The 23,063-nt window shown below is 40.9% G+C and overlaps 1 protein-coding gene and 1 long non-coding RNA gene across 12 annotated transcripts in view; one reads left to right on the forward strand and one right to left on the reverse strand.

The window, feature by feature from the left end:
- Nucleotides 1-22,834, forward strand: part of LIN28B (lin-28 homolog B) — a 111,957-nt gene extending 89,123 nt beyond the window's left edge. For 5 of the 11 annotated variants that reach the window (XM_068937902.1, XM_068937905.1, XM_068937906.1 and 2 more), the window contains one exon: nucleotides 17,707-18,441. In XM_068937902.1, the coding sequence (XP_068794003.1) occupies nucleotides 17,707-18,076 (370 nt within the window). In that variant the 3' untranslated portion in view covers nucleotides 18,077-18,441. Of the gene's footprint in view, nucleotides 1-17,706; nucleotides 18,442-20,649 lie in introns of those variants that run through there. The other 6 variants (XM_068937903.1, XM_068937904.1, XM_009676912.2 and 3 more) reach the window with 2 other exon arrangements.
- Nucleotides 12,086-16,546, reverse strand: LOC138066724 (uncharacterized). Its single transcript, XR_011140153.1, has 3 exons — nucleotides 16,387-16,546; nucleotides 13,497-13,619; nucleotides 12,086-12,589 (listed from the first exon to the last, which is right to left on the reverse strand). It is a non-coding gene; the product is annotated as an uncharacterized lncRNA (long non-coding RNA).
- Nucleotides 22,835-23,063: the final 229 nt, after the last annotated feature.

Here is a 23,063-nt window from a genome sequence, read left to right on the forward strand (position 1 = left end):
TCTCTTTCTGTGCAGCATCCCTGTGATGGGTGAGCTGTACGTGTCAAGAACGGCACTAAAAGATCTGGCTTCAGGCCTCGCTACTACTGAACAGCTCAGCCGTTGCTTAGTGGTTTCCAGACTTTGCCAGTGGATGAGCCGGTTTCACTGAAGATGAACAACTTCCTCCTCAGTTACATGTCCTCAGTAGAGGAGATGATGTGACTGAGTCCCTGTCTTTGTTTATTCCTCTCCTTCTTCAGTTTTCCAGTTCTTTGACCCATCCCCATTGCCTCTCTGTGATGCCCTTTCATACCTCCTGTGAAGACAGGAGTATCCTTAAACATCAGTTTAATTTCTGGCTGTATGCACTACAGCGCTATAACCATAGCCATGGTTATTGCAAGATGCCACAGCAGGCCAGGCATGTCAAGCTTGCAGAGCTCTTCTCCTTCAAAGGCTTCCTGCCTGCTGCGTTTGAGGGAACCACTGGCAAAGTAAACGGGGCTGAGAAGTCGTCTCATAACTAATTGGGCACAAACCATTGACATTGTTCCCTTCTTCTCTCTTCTGCTTTTAGCTATCAAACTGCTCTCCATCTGTGAGCAGCAGCTGTTTACTCAAGCCCTGTCTTCACAGTAGCTTCTGAAAGAAAATATTCAGAAAGCTATGCTGAGACCTGAAAGAATATGTTTTCACTGACTCCATACAAAGCGTTGCAGTGGAAGGGAAATGAAGAAAGAATAATGCCGCAAGGCAAAATCTGTCTGTAAAGGGCTCTTAAAAGGGAGGTTGACCAGTTGCAAGTAGTACTTCCATGTGTGTAAGGTGGGAAATGCCCAAGCTATACTAGATGTGAGTAAAGGGAGAGTTCACACAAAGAAGGATTAGTTGACCTGAAATAGGGATGATTGGTTTTATAGAGAATACGTAAAGAGTGGTGTTAAAACATATTTACTTAGAGAAAGAAAAAAAAATGCATGTCTGCAGACCATATTTAACGCAAAGCACCCTTTGCAGCCAACTCAACTATTTTTTTTTTATCAGTAAAGTTCTTTTCCAGTTCATTGTCCCTAAATGAAAGGGAATTCAGCCGCAGCCACGCCATTTACCAAACTAAGTGTGACATGTGCATCTTGTTTCTGAGTTTCTTTTAAATATAACTTTGTTTCCCCTTGTCCTGCACCGATTTTCGTGATTCTGTTGTATATCCTTTACACCCACTTTTACTGATGCAGATAAGATAAATGAAATATTGTGACTGACATATTCCAAAATGTAAAAATCCAGTACAATTTGTGTAAAGGCAGATTTCTATAAATAAAGTGCACCATGCCAAGTATTTAATATATACAGCTACTTGACAGAAGGGAAAAGGCAGTTCTGTCTCTAACTTGTCTTTACACTTTTGGAAAGCCTTGAGCATGAACGTGGTTTGGAGAACATAATAAAAGCCAATTTTTGGATGATTTCTGAGGTGCATGCGCTCTGACCATTAAGTACCCGATGCAGGGCGTTGTTCTACATTTTGTAGAACAGTTTCTCTGGCAACAGCGTTTCAGGATGGTAGCAAATCAGTCTCACCACTCCGTCTCCTCCCTCCCTTCTCCTGCCAGTGTTTATCACAGCGGTGCAATGGTTGATGGTTTTGCTTCGAATGTGGAGGTGTGATATGAGCCAAGTTAAATAAAAACTACAAACTGAAAAAAGGAGATGAATTCACTCAGATCACTTCAGCAATCCAATTTGCAGTGCCCATCCACAGACAGTTGTTTCAGCCCAGTTGTGTGCACAGTTTACTGCAGGAACATGCACTCTCAGATCCCTTCTGTAGCTTTGCGAGTGGAGAGACTGTGCTGTGGGCCTTTAGTTGTAGGCGTGTAAGAAGCTGTTCATTCAGCAAAGCAAACAGGCTTTTCTTTCCTCTGCGTTCTACTTCGGATGTCACGCTGGAAGGAACGTTCTCTGAAAATGATGTCTTGATGGATCATGAGGCCAAAAGCCTGTTTAAAAGAGCTGTGTTTTTTCAATTGTCATCGCAGAAAGATGCGGGAGGAAAATGCTGGAGTAAGGAAAGAGTGAAAGAATCTTCTTTTGTAAAGAAGCTTATTCTGTAGTTCTTGCTGAAGTTACGCGCTTCTTAGGTAGGTGTCAGGACATAGCTGTTGAATGTGCAGGCGGGGCAGTTGCACCAGAACCCGGGCACTGGACTGCAAACTGGAGATGGTGTTAGGAGAGCATTAAAAACTGGCTGGACAGGAAGACGGAAGGATCCATGTCTGTGGCACTAAGCAACGCTAAAATCAGTGGAAAACTGTAGTTTACCTTCAAGCATACCATGGACCCCTGAAACTTCTACTGCCGAGAGTTGGCTCAAAGTTTTAGTTACTGCAGCTGATTCTCCTCAGGGGGTTTTGAAAGCAGATCATGTATTTTGAAGTATTCTACTTGGAAAAATAGGCTGTTTACTGGGGCTTCATCTTACATTTATGTTCATATCGCCAAGAAAAATTATGAATGAAATATGAAGTAGTTGGCCTGGAGTCTCTGCAGCTGTCCTACTCACTACTTACTCTTCTAGACTGGGTTGGTGTGCTTGACCAGGATCCCTGGCAGTTAGCTGCACCCCATCTGGTATGGCATATGGTTGCTGGCTTGTTTCACAGTACGGAGGGCGAAAACAGAAGGACACCCCAGGAGCCATCATTGACGCTGCCAAGACAGCAAAGGTGTCATTCGCACTGTGCAAAGCTTTGCAGGAAATTAGGATGAAAGCTAAACAAAGTAGTTAGTTGAAGGCATTCTGGTGGAGGCTTTTACACCGTGAAAGAAATATGTGCGTTTCTCTTGTCTGATTTTTATTTTTGTGCTTCCCTTCAACAGGGAATGAAAAAAGTATGGAGGCTTTTTTTGTGTTTATGTGGAGAAGTGCAATTAAGTTCTTGATATCTTTCCTATTCCATTTAATCTTTGGGTCAAAGATATGAGTGAAACAGCTTTTACAACTTGCCTGTGATAGTTTTCCTCATGATAGCTGGACAGCAGTGAAATAGCCATAACAAAGAGGACACTTCAAAATCAGATATATTATACAAAATCCAGGATGGGCCTTATTCCAGCTCTAGTTCACTCCTATTCCTATTAATTTGTGGCCTGATCACCATGATATTGGACGCTGCGATACCATAATATGTTTGCTTCCTTGTTTTCCCAGATGTAATCCTGAGGGGAACAGGCTTAGATTCTCAAAGCAATGAGTAACCTGATTGCCACTGAAATCAACGGGAGTTAGGCGTTTAAATACCTGTAAACATTTGATCATAGATGACAAGGTCACATAGGAAGCCTGCAACAGAGAAGAAAACTGGTACCATGTCCTCGTGTCTGAGGCAAGTACCTTAGCCAGTGGAGATCATTTCTCCTATTCAGGTGGCACTAGGAAGAGGCCATTTCTTCCTTAGTGCTCTGCAAACTGCATTAGTATTTCAAGAGAAATTCCTACTATGATTTCCAGCTGCTTTCACTTAAAAAAAAAAAAAAAAAAAAAAACCAAAATAAACTAATCCTCTGGCTGTCCATTATTAGCATCTGTTTTTCAGGTCTAGTTCCCCAAAGGTTCCTTCCGTATTTTCTCTGTCTCACTTAGGACTTCTTTTGCTACAGAGAGTCTGGGAAAGATAAGACGTCTCCTAAGGGAAATTCATGGACTGTGCTTGAAGGCGCAGTGTCCTGGGTAGGGGCCACAGTTTCCCTCCACTCTGTAGTTATTTGGAATCAGTTATTTCCAGGTATTTCAGATGTTTAGAATTAGAAGTTTGTAAGGAAGAGGGTCGAAAGGGCAGAATTTAGGATCAAGGCTTTCTGGCCTTTCACGTTTTCAAAAGTGAGGCTAGTTTAATAAACACTTGCTATCCAGGAAGTGTCCAGGAATAGTGTGGGAATTAAGTGTCAGACTTTAGAGGTCTGGGCCTTGGTTTTCTAAGGCTAAAACTGTCCAAGTGTTGTAATTTTCAACCACGCATAAGGATTTGGGTTCCTAGATTCAACATTTGGGTACTGCGAAGAGCCTCAAAAACCTCATAGAACTGCAGCGTACACACTGTGTCTCGTATCACTCATGGTTTCTATCAGACAGCCAGCAACTCTGCTCTAGCTTACCACTGAGCCCTGCAAAATTTATCAAGCTCGCTTCACTTGCGCAGTCCAAACCAGTGAACATGCTTTAACTTGCACAAAAGGCAGCTGATTGCCACGTACCTAGCAGTGCTCGGTCAGTGTGAGGTTGCAGGTTGAATGCAAGTCTTCCCTCTGTCAGGAGGCTGTGCTGACCTCCACATGCTTGTGGATGAGGCCTTTGAGAAGGCTTAATAGGTTATAGGTAAGATGCAAGATTTTTTCTTATTTGTTCTCTGTGTGGGGAAGGGCCATGACTGACCTGTTCCAGGAGGATTACACCCAGTGCTTGAAGCAACGGCACAAGGTATAGGAGAAGGAGGTGATAAAGAGGGGGAGACTGGGCCTGCGAAGAGGGGCCAGCAGTGGTGGAGGGTCTGGACAGTAACGGGGTGGAGTATAGCTAGAAAGAAGCAATAAGGCATGTCATAAGACTGGTACTGAGGTTTTTATAATGCTATGGTAATAGGGATACCTAAGTATTAACAGCTGGTATTGCCTATTATTTCACAGATTTAGGGTTGTGGCACCCACATGCCACCCTTCAGCAGTAATTGTGAGGAGGGGTTTGCACTCAGGGTGCTCAGCGAGTGGGGAAGAGGGACCCTGCTCCAGCCTGATGCTAAGCTGCTGGCCTCCCTCACGCTATGTCTGCTGGTGATCTCCCTTCCCCACTAGCTAGCAATGGACGTTTATCCAGACTGGCAAAAAAGGTCCAGTTCTGTATTTAGCTGTGGGTTCAAATCCACCTCTCCAGTTGGTTTAGCTGCAATATTTTAGGGTCTTGTCGGGGAAGGGTTCTCTCCGTTTTTCTTTCTGAAGTTCTGTCACTGGAATAACGAACCGCTCACTGACTGGTTAGAGTTGGCTCCATAACCTTATAGCGGTATGGCCAAATGGTCACCTACAACAGGAGCTTTAGTCAGCGTTCCATTAAGATTTTTGATGAACAACCTATGGATTCCTATGGATTTGATATGTTATATGTTCGTTCCTAGCCACTACAGTATGTCCCAGTCACCTTTCCATGTCTTTTAACCTGCCCCCAGCTCCTGGGATCGGGGATTGGAGGTGGGGAGACAGGCTTAACCGCATAACTGCATAGTCCTTTATTTTGCCAGAAGTCAGGATTTCCGCTCCTAAATTGAAGAACTCGTCATCGTTCCCCCCACAAAAATTCAGTATCTTGCTGGCCTGTGAATACTTCACATAAGTAATTGCAGAGATGCATATGCCCCTTTCTGCCCTCAACCAGAGGTCAGATTTATCCCTGGCAACTTCAAGGGCTTGCATTAAAAATATGTAGCCCCTGCTACCTCAATGTACTTCCGGTCTTATCATACAGTTTTCTTGCCCTGCATAGGGACTGCTAACAAATAACTGGGATTTCTAATAAGGGAAGTAATTTATTTTAGAGTACAGATGAAGTGCTAAGGCACAGGCACAGTGCTGGAGTTGAGCAACGTTCTGCTTTGTAACAGTTTGTAAAATAGTAAATTCAGGACTTTCGTCACTGAAGTTGCGGCTCAGGTGTGAATAGTTGATCAAAACCTACAGATGGCTTATAATGCTGTGCTCAGTAAGCATATCCATTGCATGTTTCTTACTACTGTTTTTAGGCCAATGCACTAGTAGTGTCCAAGTTTTAATACTCTGTCCCATTGCATTGATCTCTTCTGGGGTGTCCTTATTTGAATTGTTCTTTGTTTTCAAGCATTTTATATAAGTCTATGGTGGCTATTTTATCTAAATCTCCTGATGCATCTGTCATGCCAGGAAAACTGATCCTTGGCCTGTCTTTTGAAATCATTCATTCCTTCTTTCTTAATCTGAAAGGCCGAGCCTAAATAGCCAGAAGAATGAAACATGTCTCCTTGCCCGTAATTTCTTTGGTTTTCTTTTTTAAACTTTGTGATTTATGCAGTGTTATACTCCCAAGTGTTACCTCATCCAGCAAACAAAGATTTACTAGCGGAGCTGAGGGTCTTCCTCATGAGACATTCAGGGGAAGCGTCAACATGGCTCTCAGCTTTCCGTCAGCCTGACCTCTGCAACCAGCCTTGGTTACTGCAGTGTGACTTAACTATTCACGCTGGGTGGGAAACGCTTTTCTAAGTTACACTAGTAAAGTAACCCAGAATAATCTCAATGAAGTTACTGAGGTTGCTCTGGTTTTATACCCCTGTAACGGAGAGGAGAATTAAGACCGTTAAAATGTTCCCTTTCTGGGAAGATATGATCATTTACAAAGTTTTATTTACAACTCTGTTACCATTTTACTGATGTGATATCACTTAAATCTGCGCACAACTATGAGGGATAAAATGATCTAGTTTTCCACCCATAGTGAAATTCTTTCAGTTACAGTTGATTATCTTTAACCATACACAGAATTAACAGAATTCAGAGAAAGAAGTATTAAATCAGACCTGTGATTGAGATATGCCATCCTGAAGCCAAGTATTTAGTTGATTGGCATGTGTTAATTTTATCAGCCATTAGAGTTAGTCATGGGCATTTGGGCATTTAATTTTATGTGCACAACTGTATTTTTAAAATGTTTGTGTATACAATTACAAGAGAGAATTAACAGCCAGAATAAATCTGATGGTAAAATAGGGTAGAACAGCAGAAAATAGAATTATTTCACTTCCCATTCTCAGCGATCAGGGAGTGTGGAACAACAGAAATACGTATCTGAAGTGGGAATTAGGTGCCTTAACATTTGAGGCTTAATCCTGTTGATGCTGAAATCCTCTTTTAACACTTCACTGTTGCTCCTGCATTTTGAGGTGAAAAGTTTCGAAATGCTAAGACGAAAATTTCTCTTTCACATGTTGAAAACAGCTTTAAAATGTGTTACGGAAAATGCTGAACACAACCATTTGGTGATGATGTCAATGTATGGAGCTAGTCCATTTTAGGCAGCTTAAGGCACAAGTTTGGAAAAGTGAATTAAGAACTGACTGCTTGCTTTTTCGGTCAGTAGATCAGAGTGAGACAGATTTCCTTTACCAGTAAAATGTGGCCATAGAGTATCTGAATGCCCTAATTCTTCTTGCGGGTATTGAACGCATGAACTTACAGATCGAGGAACACCGACCCACCGTATTTGTTGTCCTTTTGATACACAGTTGAAAAAAGGAAGCCATGCATGTATTTCATGTGACATGGTTTACTCTAATCATAAATTCCACAAGCTAGGGAGCGAACCCCTTTAGAGATAACTGGCTTGGTCTCCTAATAGTGAATGTGTCAGGCAGTGAAGTCCCTATACTTCTGAAGAATGAAATGGAGGTGTGAGTAATGGACAAATCCTGCGGTCCTTACACTTGTGAAGCATATATTCATGCAAGTCATCTCATTCAGTGGATGAAGTAGAACTTTTTTGAGAATATGTTTCAAGGCTAGGAACTGGGTCAGTCTGTGCTCCTGCTGCCAGACATTTCAGAAACTTGGTGTTTGTGTGTGTGATACCGATTTATACAGGATACCCCTCATGAGATGACTCTAAAACCAATATTTGAACATGCCAGATGCATTGCGATTTCTTTTATTGATTTATTTTACACTATCAGATATTATATTTTATGGGGGGGGGGGGGAAATGTGTGTAGTGGTATGCCTTTTTTTTTTTTTTTGATATAAAGCTAAAAGGGTTTTGTTTAGGTTGCAATGTGAGATGTTGCAAAGTTATAAAGTTTCATATTTACACTGGTTTATGTAGCGTCAGTGTTTTTCCTTTGTGTGCATGCACTGCATAAGGCAGGTTTGGAAACGTTTCAGGTCAGGAATAAGAAATGATCCTACAGTTAAAGGCTGTGTCATTTTTGACCTTGTAGGAGTAATAATGATCTTTTAAGTACTGTTTTATATATAATTCCCAAAAGGGTAAAGAGCAGTTTGTAAAAGAAAATCTACACACAGCTATTTAAAGAAAGAAAAAGAAAGATAGCCACATCATATCCCTGCTTCATCTTCAGCTGTTTTAAAGTCTGCAGCACAAACCAATATGGGGCTATAAGAATTCAGGGGCAGCAGCAAGCAGGAGAGTTATAGCTGCCCATCCCCTTCCTCAGCCTTTGAGAGAGGGAGATTTTGGGGGAAGAGGAATATGAACACTGAGACCAGCCTTCCTCCTCTTCCTCCTCTTCCTCTACCACTGCTTGCTTGGGTGCCCCAAACTGTTGCCAAGATGCCATTTGCTGCTTGCTGCTGTTGTGGTGGCAGCTCTATCAGCCAGAAATTAGAAGCTTTGTGATCAGTTGCTTTTACCATTTGCTGCTAATGTTGGTCACAAAATAAGGAACAAAAGGGAGAGGGCCATTTTTAATAATTAATTCCCAGTTACCCACTACCCTTTTATTTCATCTGTGGATTAACTGATCTATGGATGCAGGGCCACTGGAACCAGCTCTGCGCAGAGGCAGATAAGGTCAGACGTGCTTCTTAGCTCAGGAACAGCATCTCACTGACGCAGAAAGAGTTGAGCTGTTTTTATGCAGCGTGCATCCTGATCCGCATGGCCAGGAGGCTCAAGTCATCTCAGTAAAGATTTCTGGTGTTGCTGAACTGGGCTTCTGTAACCAGGGACGCCGAGGGGCGGTTTCAAATGCAGCCAGCCAAGGTCCGCTTGGTTCTGGCTCAGCCCTGGCCGCCGCTACGTCTGCCCAGCGCTGCAGCCCGGTTAACTCTGGCAGCGGGCTTCCCCAGCGTGCCTCCGCACGACAGGGATGCCCAGAGTAAGCCTGTATGGCAGCCTTTCTACCAACATGAACCCCAGAAAATACTTGTTAGTACCACATTTCTAAGTACTGCATATAGAACTGTTTTGATTTAAAATCCCCCCTTTTTTTTAATTTCAAGGCTCACAAAGGCAACTTGTGGTAGAGAATATTCGTACATGTGTGGTTTTGTAATGCAGAAAGATTGACAGTATTAGACTTATTTGAAATCACAGTATAACATTTCACCTTTGAAATGTGTGATACATGTCTGTTTAAAACATAACTTAAACCCTAACTGATCTTGTATCTGCTTTATCTGGATGGTTTAAGACCATTAACATATGCACATTCTTTCCACGCCATATTGATACGATGGGAGCAAAGCTGTCTTTTACATTATTTAAAAAAAAAAATACTCACTTGGTAGATTGTTATTTCAGAAGTTCTTAACTCGCAATATAAAGAAAAAACATTTAATAGTAACAAGTGAAAGTGCATCTGAAGCCTTCTTCCTTGAGGATGCATTTCATGAGGATTTCTGTGTGATTGTGGGAAAATAATTTTCCCCCGTGCCTGCGAAGAGGGCTGAGAGGCTAGCACAGATAAGATTCCACGGAAAGAAGGAAAGAATGGAAACATCATGGAGGCTATTTTGCTAGAGCTGGTGCCTGGGTAGTCCTTTCCATTTTTGTGGAGGAGAGAAAAGACTGCGTTTTCTGCATTTTGAACCATCTCTCTGTGTCGTTGTTGCTCTCGCTTCTCAGAAAGAATCCACCTTCCAGTAAGATCATATTAGCACATTTTCAACAAATTATTTCCTCACGAATTTAAGTTAATAGTATCCTGAAAGCCTGATTTATCAAATGCCCCACATTGTTTGTCAGCGTCTTTGTTGGGGGCGAGGGGGAGGGGAAATCCAAACAACAAAAGAACATAACCGATTGATAGCGCTTCTGAGATGCGCGGGGGGGGGGGGGGGGAAATAGATTGATTTCGAATTCACTGCAGAAAACTATTCGATCTGATGAGCTTACAATTAGGCAATTTTATTTGTTTGTAATGAGAGCGAACATCATCAATATTCTGCCCTGTGTTATTGGAAGCCTTGCAGAAAGTGGTTTTGTGTCAGCACGCCGGGGTTATCTGTAAGATGAAAGAAGGCAACCTTAAAAAAATGAAGGGACTGTGTTTTTCTCGTGAAATTGAATGTCTTAGATCTGATATGTTATCCTTGTGTTGTAGGATTTGGTGGAGAAATAGATAAAGGAGTATTTTTATTTTATTTCATCTTCATTTTTTTAGAAGATGATCTTTCTGTTCATCTCAAAAATAACAGCCTGCAATTAACTTCCTCAGCAGGCTGCCTTTTGCACAGCGTTTTGCATGAAGGAGGGATTCAAAGCAGCCTATAGTCACCAGATCAGGACAAATCTAAATTTGGCCCTGATGTGCCCCATTCTGAATTTCCAGTGGATTGATAATACACCATTTGCTAATATACTTAATTAAAAATAATTATGATTCTAAAACTAAGCTGCAGGGTTTTTTTCTTTCCTGCATTAGTAAATTATCTTGTTGGTGAGGTGCTACCTTAGCGTCACCCTGCTTGCTGGACACATCATAAATATTCTGATGAAGGATCGAAATGGTCCGTTTTCTGGTTTATTTAACAAGATAATTTCAGTTGACCTTAAATGCTTTAAAAGGCGGTATTTTAAGTGCTAATAGGTTGTTCGGCCGTTTTCAAAGTGACCTGTGTTCTCTCTGCGTTCAAACACAGGTATAAGAGTAAAAGGTTAATAAACAAAATGGCATAAACACCAAAAAACGCGCGTGCGAGGAGACGCGTTCCGGAAATTTCCCTGTGAGACGCAGCGAGCCGCGTGTGCGTCCAGAGCGTCCTTGCGTACCTCTGGCCGGCTCACTGACGGTTTTGTCTTTTAAAAAAAAGAAAGAAAGAAAGAAAGGCCACGATAGGTTTATCTGCAGTAATTCCCAGCCGGGCGCTGCAGGGGCCGTGCGGCCGCCTACGGCGCTGCGGATCGGCAGGGAGGGAGGACGGTGACAGGCACCAGCCAGGCTCCCCTTCCTACGCCCCTGGGTTTTTTTTTTTAAAAAAACAAAAAAAAAAAAAAACAAAAAAACAAAAACGGGCGGGCTTTATTTCTCCTGGGGCTTAAGGCTGCTGAAAAGGAGAAAACCCGCTCCCGCGGGAGCCAGGCCCCTGAGGGTCTCCTGCCTTCAGGGGTGGCCGGCCGAGAGGCGAAGCGCCGGAGGAGCCGGGCCGGGGGGGCCCCCTCTCCCCTCCCCCTCGGCGGTGGTGGCCGCGGCGCCGCCGTGCCCTGGCAGCCCCCCAAGGCCCCCCGGCCTGCCCCTGGCGGTTGTGTCCGCTTTCAAGTTGCGGCGGTGGCCGTAACCTCGCGTTTCTCTTCGGCGTGTCCCGCTGTCTGTGCTGCCTGTTAAAGGGATTGGATACGCTGTTTGTGCTTTAAGGGATGGGGGTAATGCCCTGTTTTAAGAAAATACTTAACTGACTTGCCGGTACTCAGGTTAGCTATTTAAATGTGGGTGTCTCGTGTTATACCCGTACTAAATAGTAGTGATTTGTCCTTTTATAATACCGAATCCAAGGTATCTGTTCAACTGCAATCGCCTGTGATTCTTTCAGTCTTTGGAGTGCTGGTCGCAGGATTTAACGTCCAGGATTTGCTTACAAAAACTTTTAAGTAATCCATTAAAATACTGTCTGTAAGTGAAAGAGAGTTGCCAATTAGCTGATGCTAGACTGTTCAAAAGCCTCTTCCAGTCCCGCAGCAGTGCGATGGCCAAGCGCGGTGCCTGAGCCCGCGGCCCCCGCCTGCCGCCTTCCCCCGCGTCCCCATCCACCGCCCGCCTGTCAGCGCCCCAGTCACCCAAGCCCTCCAAGAGCAAAACGTCCCGGTTTTGCCTCAGATTTGTGTTAGGGGAGTTCAGCAGCCGTGCTGCCTGTTACGGCTGCAAGAACTGTCCTTGCTTTTGGGTATGTTGTGAAGCTAATAACTGAAAAAGACTGTGTATTTAGGAACGCTTTTAAACATTTCCTGTAATTATTTTGTAAGGTTTTCACTGCTTAGTTGACATTCGGTGTGTGGTAAGAACCTCTCGCTTACGCATGGTGTTGGAATAACATCCCGTTTTTCAAAGCATTTAAACTACCAGACAGAGATGGTTCACCAACATACAGTTTTTATTATCTGAGAGGATTCAAAAAGGACAAACAAAAAAGGAGGTGGTGGCAAGATAATATCTTGGTGAATTATTTTAGACACCCAGCACTTTTTCTCTGTCTACGCCCTTTTTTCTTCCTTTTGCTCTCCCTGTCAGATGTTAAAACCAAAAAACAGCAAAACATTGGGCATTAGGGTAATTTTAAAATTTTTCCCCCAACAGATAATGGTGTGGAGCCACACAGGTGATTCTCCACTTGTCATATATATTGGATTATTGTCCAAATCATATTATAAAGCAGCACAAAGCAGCAAGCAGTTGTGCTTTCCCTCCTTGCTGCTTAGCTCAGCTGAGTTGATTGCGGCCAGCGTATCCGCGAAGACAGTAGTATTGTCGCTTTAAACATGACTGGGTTAGGGACTGCTTCCTAAGTATGAGTTGACTGCTGGGAAGATGAAAGAAGCTGAAGACGGGAGAGTATTGTATTTTGCATTTGTACTTGCCTGTGAAATCAAATATTTTAAACAAATTTCAGTCACGGGCTTATTACAATTAATACAGCGTATTTCACAGTGGGTTCTATAGGCTTTTTGTTCATGTATTTCCCCTAATCTGTATAGTTCTCAGTGTAACCACAAACCCATAGCAAGAACATAAACAAGAATTTAGAAGAAGAAATGTTTCTAGCCTTGTTGTATGCACTTATCTTTCTTCATTAGTGGGTGCTAATGCTACTGTTTTCTTGCTGGTTTTTGTAGAGCCTTCAGAACATTGAAATACAATGCTAGACAAGTTCTTCAACTATTCCTTTCATTAAACCATCCATCCTTTTCATATCAAAAGCTAATCCTGATCCACCTTCCTTTTGGTATGGAGAGGATTCCCAGTTAGGATAATTGCCATCTCTTTATCTGCTTTGTTGTATTACTTTTCAGGCACAAAGCCACCTAGTAAAATTTAAGAGCCTACTATGAAAAGACTTTCTTTTTATAGCAAATCTTTCTTGCCGCTGCTTTTTGTATGAGGGTTACTTCTACTATAACTGCACTTGTAAGGGCTTTTTCTGGTTTATTCATCTCATTATGTAATTTATGTATAAACTTTTATGTTTTAAATGTCTAAACTAACATATATTGTTTCCATGGTACTTCTGAAGGGAATAAATGTTTATTATAATTTTACTAATTTACACTTTCTGCAAACATATTCAGATGAGCACTTGTTAATTTTCTTAGCAGGTGCCAGCTTGTTGTATGTTGTTCTACGTATTTACGTACACAGAGTTGTGAGTATATACGCCTGTATGCGCATATCATACACTATCGAGTTTCATTATGTTGTAATGTAAGATTATACAGCAGAGACCAGCAAAGAGTTGAAGCCTTTTGAACAAAAGGGTTAATACCGTACCTTAATGTGCATGGATGATGCCATGTGGTATCATTTGTGAGCTCTGAGGTGGCTGACCATTCCCATTTTGGTGTAAATCCCTTGAGAGGGAAAGCATTTCAGAGCGGGGTGTGATCTGTTCTCCTGGTAAGAGTGATTGACAAGGAATGAATAAATAGTTAAAAGAACTGAATAAATACCACCCTCCTGTTTAAGTCCAGGCACACCCAGGCTAGCACATATGTATTCTAATACAGCACTTCAGCCAGATGCTTGAGTTGTTTAGTGACAAAAAGCATCCCTGAAAAGCCAAATCATAGTTAGTTATGACTGCTTCTGATAGAACTTTATTTTATGGTGACCATTTTATCAGTGATTTGAATAAATGCAGGGAATTACAATATTTTGCAAGCAGGATGTAATGAAAAATATATATGCAAAAGGTGACTGAGGCCTCCTGAGTGGGGACCCTGACAGCAGGTTCTTGGTCAATTGGTGAGGTGAAATGGTTCACTGAATTGGATAACACAGTGCATACCATAGTGACTGATTAAATTGATTTGTCCGTGGCTGCCGCCTACTCTGCTACCGAGGCCCTTTAACCTATTTTCAAACTTTTCTTTTTTTAAACACTCCAAATAAATGTGGCATTAAGGGAAGGAAGCAAACACAAATGCATTTACAGCTATAAAATTCTCTTGTCTGAATTAGGATAAAATGTGTGGTTTCCAGAATGTCTACGCGCTCCTGTATTTACCTATTCTTAGATAAAAAGCCCAAGAACAAGCATACTACTAGGAACAATTGAGCAAGCTATTAATAAGCACCATTCTTCGATATAACCTAAACTATTACACTGCATTCGTAAATTCCTAGATATATTTATCAAGGGGAAAGAAAGTGAAACACTTGAGGGTTTTTTGGGGCTGTGCTTTTGTTTTTCCAACTGCAAGTTTTACTTCCTAATTGTTTGATCCAGAAGACATACAGAAAGCTTGTCAGAGAATCATAGCTGAACATCTGTTGAGAAGACTGAAAACTACTGTTAAGCAGGGTCAGATATCTGAAAATAACTGCAGTGATTTCGAAAAAAAAGTAATCAGATAAATAATACTTAATAGCAACACATTTTTTTACATTATAGGGGAAAAAATTTTTACTGTTTTGGTCTTAGATTGAAATTGTTGTATATTTGATCTTTTCTTGCTAACCAGATCAATACTAAATGGCAATTGGGCTTGTACTTTTTTTTTTTTTTTTGATTTGAAAATAGTTTATATTCTGTATCTCTTCCTGGGTTATGTCATAGTATGTGCAGACAGACTTGTGTAAGCTTAGTCTTGCACTGAAAGAGCACATAAAACTTTGTGCCGTGGTAATGTAAAAATGAAATCAGTTCACCTGAAATATAGTATTGTAGTAGCCATAAAAGTGCAGAGTTCAGTATAAGAGGTTTGTTTTTAATTTTAAGATAAGATATTACAGTTTAATTACAGTGTTCTCTGAAAGGATAATGAAGTTCTGTGCCTCATTTAAATTCTCTACGTTATAAATCCGTCTTGTAGAACATGGCATCATGCCATAGACAACTTAAGCTGTTTTTTTCATTTGTCTTTTTTAAAAAATACGTAGTTAGTATCTTGCTCACAGTGAAGAAGATACAACAAGAGGGCAGTGCTCAGGGATTGTTTCTTTGAGTGGATTTGCAAATGTTAATAGCTGTTTTGCAACTTTGTTGTAAACTATGCAGATTTTATCAATAGCATTTCTTTAAAAGGTGAAGTATATTTTATAGGTGAGACTCTGGCTGTACATGCAATTTTGCATGTGCTGAACTTCATGTCTTTGCATAGACAAAGAGTAGCTGGGCCAGCGCTCTGTTAATTCCCAGGAAGCTGAAAATTTAAAATATTTTGATGTATGCTTGAGCTAAAACATGTTGTAGTGTTTTATACCTATAGCTCTGTATTTTTGAATGCTTCTGTTGACTCCATCAGGCATTGAGTATTTGTGCGTTCATTTTTTAAATTATTTGATAGTTAAGGGGAAGCACAAAAAATTGTCATCACTGGTTTAATTCTCTTCAGTAAATTGTTACATTTTCATGAATTAAATGTATATGTACTCATTGCAAATATTTATAAAACAAAGAAACAGAAACCACAGAAGAGTAGCCAGTATTTATAGAAAGCTGAGTTGTGAACATGACCAGCATAGGATCCTTGTGCCAAAAGCTTGTAATTATTTCTCCGTACCATGTATTTAAATAATGTATTTGGAGGATTCACATACCTAGCGTGTGTTATAAATTAACATTATTCAGTAAGGAGTTGTTCAAGACTCCGTTAAGATTCCCCTGGTTAAAAAGATTAATAGACGAGTATTTACATTTTGGCTGTTTTTAAGAATCAGCAAGAAAAGTCTTTACTAAGTCCTGACCCTGTGGAATAGGTACTCTGCGGTTTGTCTGCCTCTGAGTAGTCACTCTTTTGAAGATGACACCCAGGGTCACCACCACTTGCATGTGGTTTGGGAATTTCAAGAGAAAACAAACAAACCCTGTTTTATGACTCTTGCGAAGGCTTTATTTATTTTGTTTTGAATCGAAACCGTAAAAGCCATTACTAACCCTCTGAAATATAAGCATTGTAAAAGTGTAGCCTCCACCCTTCCCTTATCATGCCTTAACTGAGCCAGAAGATGCCAGCCTTGTGGACTTAGGCAAGGTCTTTTATGAGACCGAATAGCTTTGGAGCGCGCGCATACATGGAGAAAGCGCAGAGATCGCCTGGTTCGGGTGCTACCTCCGAGGCCCCATTCGCATGTGCCCTGTGAAACCCCTCAGCAGTGATGGGCCCTCAGGGAGGAGGGGGCTGTGAAGAGAAGGCTCTGCAGTCCCCCTGCTTCTTACCTGCGCCATGGGAAGATGGGAGTGCATGGGGGAGAGAGGGGACATGTACAGAGTTCCTTCTCCTCTGAGGAAACCTCCGTTTTCAGAAGGTGGGTCTGCTGGAGCCTTATCCCAAGAAGTGACAGGGAGATCAGGGCCCCCGTATTGCTTCCATATTGCCTTTCCGTTGCCAGGTAAGGCCAGGAGAGGAGCTCTTCCTGCCAGAAGTCACCTCCTTCCTCCCAGTAATTTCACCCGTCTCCTCTGCATTTGGGTTCCCCTGCTTGAAAGTAGCATGTCCTTTTGGAAGGATTTGCTAAAGTCTGAGGCAAATCATCAGAGAAGGCTGAGTATCTTCACTACCGATATTTCTTCATTACTTTCAGCCAGCAACTTGCAGCATTGCAAAGTAAAACCCATCTCTCTGGAAAGATGAGGGAGAAGGCCCTTGGTGACTGCTTCTTCTCCCTCTCCCCTCTTTGAAATTAATGTCAGTCGTCACTTGAAATATTAGTACTCAAAAGAGTTTAATATTATAAACACTCGAGTAAACAGAAGTGTTTGCAGCAGTGGCAGGATATTTGAATATTTGGTGCCCTCTAGTGGGACCAGAGTCACCAGGACTCCGTTTTGCGGTGTTGCCAGAGGTGCTGGGGGCTCACTCTGGGGCGCAGGAAAAAAACAGCTTCTGGAATTTGGTAAGAACTAGCAAGTGGGAATTTTGGATCCAGGACTTTAATATCCTACCGTTGTAGTATTCATGAAACTCCTAGTGTCCAACAGGGTTTTTTTTTTTTTTTTTTTGTATAGTTGCACAGTGCTGGTGATTGATGGCTCTTACACAGTGGGATGCTTGCAATGTTGTCCTTGGACTGCATGGGCTGACTTTATAGACAGCTGAGGGCAGTGAGACATTTAAAGACTTTCAGAAAAGCATCGTTAGGCACCTGTTAGCATCTGTAAATGCTTCTGACTTAGCCCTTGTCAGTTAATAAAAAGGTCCCAGTAAAAACAAGTGAGGCTCTGTTTCAGGGTTGTCTCAGTTCTGAGCAGTAAAGGCTTTTTGAAAGAAGGTACTAACTGATATGATTGGTGGTAACAGAATCCAATCCGAAATAAAAGGTATTTTTTGAGACCAGTGTGACAGAGGGGTACATTCCAAGTGACTTAAAAAGCACAGGTGAAATATGTATTAGCCCGTGGCAATGGAATATCAGTGCAGAAGCTCTCACTGTTTTACCCACAGAGCTTGTGCACGTTCACACTTAAAGTTTACGATACATAGGAAATCATGCAATTTGATGCTACGTTTTTTAACCAGCTGTCTGTCTTCCTTTGTAGATGCTACAACTGTGGTGGCCTTGATCATCACGCTAAAGAATGTAGTCTACCTCCACAGCCAAAGAAGTGCCATTACTGTCAGAGCATCATGCACATGGTGGCTAACTGCCCCCATAAAACTGTTTCACAACAGCCCACTAGTTCTCAGGGAAGACATGAAGCTGAACCACAGCCTTCCACTTCTGCTTTCCTGAGAGAAGGGGGAGCACCGTACGGCTATTCATCTCCATCGTATTCTCAGGAGGGAAGGTCAGAGATCTCAGAGCGTTCAGGCAGGTCACCACAAGAAGCTTCTTCAAGTAAGTTATCTGCATCACCTGAAGAACCAAGCAGAAAGGGGCCTTCTGTTCAGAAAAGGAAAAAAACTTAATAGCTTTTGTCATAACTTTTCATTTTCTTTATCCTTTTGGGATGTCTACCTCATGCAATACAGGGGAAATAATTTCATTATCAGTAGCTGACCTGGAATTTTAACTACTGTTGAGGAACTGTGAATTTTTTTTTTCTTTACTAGACAAATCACTCCAAGCAAAATACATGTGAGCAGGGTGTGTTATCTTCTGTATGTGTGTGTATGAGTGTGCACGCGCGTGTGTGTATGTGTGCATATCTATAAATATATATTTTTTCCATCGAACACTCTCCAGCTCCCACAATACATTATTATGAAGCAATAGATACAATATCCAAAAATGTTCCTGAACTCATTCTTAGAAGCTATTTTCAAACACACTCAAAAAAACAAACAAGAAAATACAAGAAATCTCTCACACAACTACACCAGACCTGAAAAACCACACACAGAACTGAGATCAAGACTGTTACTTTTCTTGTGAACCAAAGGATACTTTCATATTTTAAAGCTGCCATATGGTACTAACGATACTAAGACATCCCCATAGCATCAATTTGAGTTATTTTCTTTCTCATATCTATGAAGTATCAATGCCTTCCCCCCGCCCCTTGTGCCTGTGAAGGGCAGTGTCATGAGTAAATATGGCTCTCATTGCCACCATCCTTTGTTGATGAGGAGTTTAAAGCTCCAGGAAAGACAATGAATGTGTAGTTTCTGTGCTGGTTTCTCAAAATGTTTTGTTAAATTAATATGGTTGTAATTGTAATTTAGATGACTGTTGTATAGGGGAGAATGTATAAGTAAGTTGTTACAGACCCTTTTGAGTGGTATCAGGATACCATCCTGTTTAACTCTCTGTATTCTGTGAAAATTTAGAGGACCTTGGTGGCAGTGGCAGCAGCGGCAGCAGCAGCAGCAGCAGCAACTTCTTTTGATCCCAAGTAGTCCCCATCAGTTTGAAGGGACTTACCCCTTGTTTACTATTGAAAGGTCACGGAGAGAACTCCCGAGGGATTTTTTTTGTTGTTGTCTGTTTTATTTTTTAAAGAAAAAGAAATGCAAAGCTAATAAGATCCTAGGCTAAAGAGTTTTTTTTTTAAGAATAACGCTAGATGGGTACTTGCAGTTGCTCAGCCACCCTCCCTTGATGATACAGCATGTGTACAGTAAAGAACGATAGGAGTCTGCTGCAGAGCAGCTTTAGTGCAGGGACCTGCAAACTTGCCCCTGGGCATCATCTACTTGCAAACCAGAGACTGTTGCTGGCCAGCCTTTGTCTAGTGTATGCTGGGACCGCACGCTTCTTCATTAAAGACAAGAAAGATTGGTGGCTTCAGAGTGAGATTCCCTGGGCTGCAGCCCTTGCTCGAGCTTAATGGAGTTGGAGCCTATCAAAACTTCAAGTCATGTTCTATTTGTAACGTCTCAATTACCAAGTCGTACGTAAGATAACATACTTTGACAAATCCCATTGCAGATGTAAGTTAATTAGAGAAACCTGTATAATCCTTAACATTGGCAATAAACATAGGCTGTTAAAGCTTGAAAGAGTCAGGTAGGTTTAAGCTCAGATAATCAAGAAGCAGCCTGCATGAAAGGCTACAGTGAGCCAAAGTCCTATCTGCGGTAACTCTTCTGCAGCCGATAGTTGCAACAGGTACGTGGCTGGCTCATTACGTGGCCTTCTCCCTTCCCACTTGTCCTGCCAGAGGAGACTTTTACTGTTGCTGCTGCTGCTGCTTCAGTAAAGAGGTAGTAATCAAACGCCTCAGTGAAGGGCACAATTTCAAGAGAATTATTTTGTGTTAATTCCTTGCCAGTGTTTGTGAGAATCTCGATGGTTTATACTGAAGTTCTCAGTATGCTAATGCAAAGCTTACCTTTGACGATATTGAATGTGATGTATCTATAGAGAACTTCCTTGCCTTACGTAAGGATAGTAAACTTATTTAAGTTATGTAGACAAATCAAAGTGGCATTGCTTAACCTCCTAGCCTGTGTAAAAACCAGGTTAAACAGCAAAGATGCAAAACTTAGGTCACTTTGAAAACGTAAACCAAAGTTCCTTATAGAAATAGGCAATTGTGGATTTGAAAACTGGTCATTCCCTGTTTATATGTAAGAAGTTCAGAGCTGAGATAAGGAAATAATTTCAACAAGCAGATTTTTAGTGGTGCTGTTTGAAATCATTGCGTGCACCAAAGTCAGACTGAACTGCTAAGAGCACATACCAAACTCTATCTTATTGTTGAAAGCTTAAGGTTTTATTTTTATATATTAGAATGTTATCACTATTACATAACATACTCAGGACAAAGAACTTTGCTCAGGGAATATACCATGTGATGTTGTTTTTTCTTTACAGAATAGTCTACAGACCTGCTTATTCAGAACAAACCAAATAGACTTAGACCTTTTTATCTCTATATAAGTATTATGTACTGATATTAGTAACTACCTCTGAGTTGACGTAGACCTACATTTCTGATAATCAGATCTCAGCATTTTGTATTATAAGTTCCTGTGAAATGATAAGTGGTATTCTATACTGGTTGCTTATGTGAGCATTTGTGTCTTTACGTTCACAGGGTCTGAGTTTTCAGAGATGCTGGGCAACCACAGCTCCCATTGACTTCCAGTTGGAGTTTTTGGTGCTTAGCCTTTCTAGAAGGGAAGGGAGGGGGGTGGGGGGATAGAAAGGGAAGAAGAAAAAAACAGGAAAACATCAAGCCCACTTTGTTTACATAGGTGACAATAAAATTATTATTCTGTTTACAGCAAAAGGCTACCTCATATTTACTACATAAACACACCTTTGTGCTGCTCTGGCCTTAAAGGTGGCTGTTGATCTATGGTACATACTTTTTATCTGTACTAAATATGTAACTGGTAATTCATCACTGCATACGTTATGGCAAATACTTGTTTAAGTTGAAGCATCCACCTGAAATTATGAGAAGTCTCCAAACATTTCTTTAAAAGTTTTTATTTTTCTGTCTAAAGGATTATGGGCGCTGTTCACAAAAATAAGTACATCTCCAAAAAGAGACAAAAAAAACATGCATGCCTAAGTTAAACATACAGCAGCGTGAGCTGTGGCAGGTAACTACTTAGCACTGGGCTGCCGTAGAAAAATCTAATTATTTTCCTTCAATCGGCTGCTCCAAATAAGCAAACTACCCTTTAAAGGAAGAGGCACAGACTTGAGTTTGGGATTTTTCCTTTGCATCTAAGGATGACATGAATATTCTACAGCTTGGCTCAGCCTTGATTTCCCCTATTCACCAGCCTGTCCTTGCCAGAACGCCTCACAATAAAACTAATTTGAGTAGAAATAGTTCAAATTCCTGCTCAGAGATCTGTTTTTCTCTTAACAATACTGGCGATGAGGTTAAACCCATAACAAGAGTATCTCTCCCTTCCATCCTCTCACCCCAAAATACTCGATTTGATTAAAGCATGAGAGACATTGTGAGATTTTTTTTTTTATTCTCCCTCAAGGAGATTTAATGGCAAATACTATACAGGACAAAAATGAGGCCATGAGGAAGATGTATATTTGAAGGAAGAGCCAAATAACTTTTTCCTATAGCTGGTGGTAAGTCTGGCATTGTAATATCATCTGAAATATTTTGCTTTTAGCCAGCTTTCAGGGAGTGCCAAACAAGACATTTGGGTGCTACCTCTTCCCTTTGTAGGCCACCTTTTTCAGTTCCTTTCTGCTTTGCACCAGTGCTGGAGTTCCTGCTTAGTCATACTTAGTTTTGTGAATAGAGCCCCATAAAAAGTGTTTATAGATCTTGTAACATTCTTTGTAAGAAGAATTATAAAAGAACATGGGAAATCTCATTGAGTCTTAAATTTAATTTAATTAATTTATCTGTAAGAAATGTTTATCATAAAAAATATATATGTATTCCCCTGTGCTAGATATAAAAGTAATTGGGAAGATATGTACATGTGCAGATGCACTGATTATAATTTTCTAGAAGTCTTAATGAGATCTGATTATTGTTTTAGAAACAAGCAGAACCTTGTTAAATGCATCGATTTTGGTTAGTATATCAACAGCCTCTTCTTTAAGAAACGTTGGTTGTCTTACCCCTGTTACAACTGTTGACTAATAATAAGAGGTTGATCTATGAACACACATTTCTGTTTTATACTAAGACAGCTGTAAGTTAGCAGCTCTAGTAGTGTTTTTTGAGAATGTTTAAAAGTACCAAGGTATTTGCTACCATTGTCATTAAACCAAATGTAAGAGTAACCAGCTTTACAAAGGATAATGGTTTTGACTACCTCTTGGATTTCTAAGTTAAGCAACAACTGGCTGACAGACATCACCAGACTGGCTTAAACTAGTATGTGTTGCTTGTGCTAATAATAACAATAACCATACTAGAGACCAAAGTGAACACTGATTTCTATATGTCTTTAATACTGTGTCTTATCTAGTGTTTTTAAATTATCTTCTGTAGTATAGATTACCTCATTGTCCATTTTGACTTGTATGTTGTTTACAAGGTGAAATAAAAGAAAAATCACTTGAATTTTATGTTTTAGAAAAAAAAGACAGTGAGTTGAAGTTTTGAAGGTCATTTCACCTGTTTACTGTCTTGAGGGACTAAAGCACTGATTGCCTTTCTACATATCATGTATTTTATATTCTCATTTCATGCCTAATGTCTTTTTTTTTTTTCCTGTCAGTCATGGATATTGTGAGGTTTAAAAGAATTACTTGATTAAAAATAAAACATATAACGTTGGCATTTACAGCAAGCCTTGGAGATTTTCTTTATTTGCATGATAAAAAAACAGCATACAGTTACGGTGCAGATTTTTCATATGCATCTGTGTACACTTAGTTTTAGGATACTGTCCTCAGAAAAGGTAGTTTTAGTGATATAAATTGTTGCTTGCGGGAGGGGGAAATAAATTATTAATTGCACGCCTGGACTGTGTCAGCAAGGCTGCAGAAGTTGCACCCAAAACCATACCCAGC

The sequence above is a fragment of the Struthio camelus genome, chromosome 3 (genome assembly GCF_040807025.1).
Source record: "Struthio camelus isolate bStrCam1 chromosome 3, bStrCam1.hap1, whole genome shotgun sequence".
NCBI classification, from domain to species: Eukaryota; Metazoa; Chordata; class Aves; order Struthioniformes; family Struthionidae; genus Struthio; species Struthio camelus.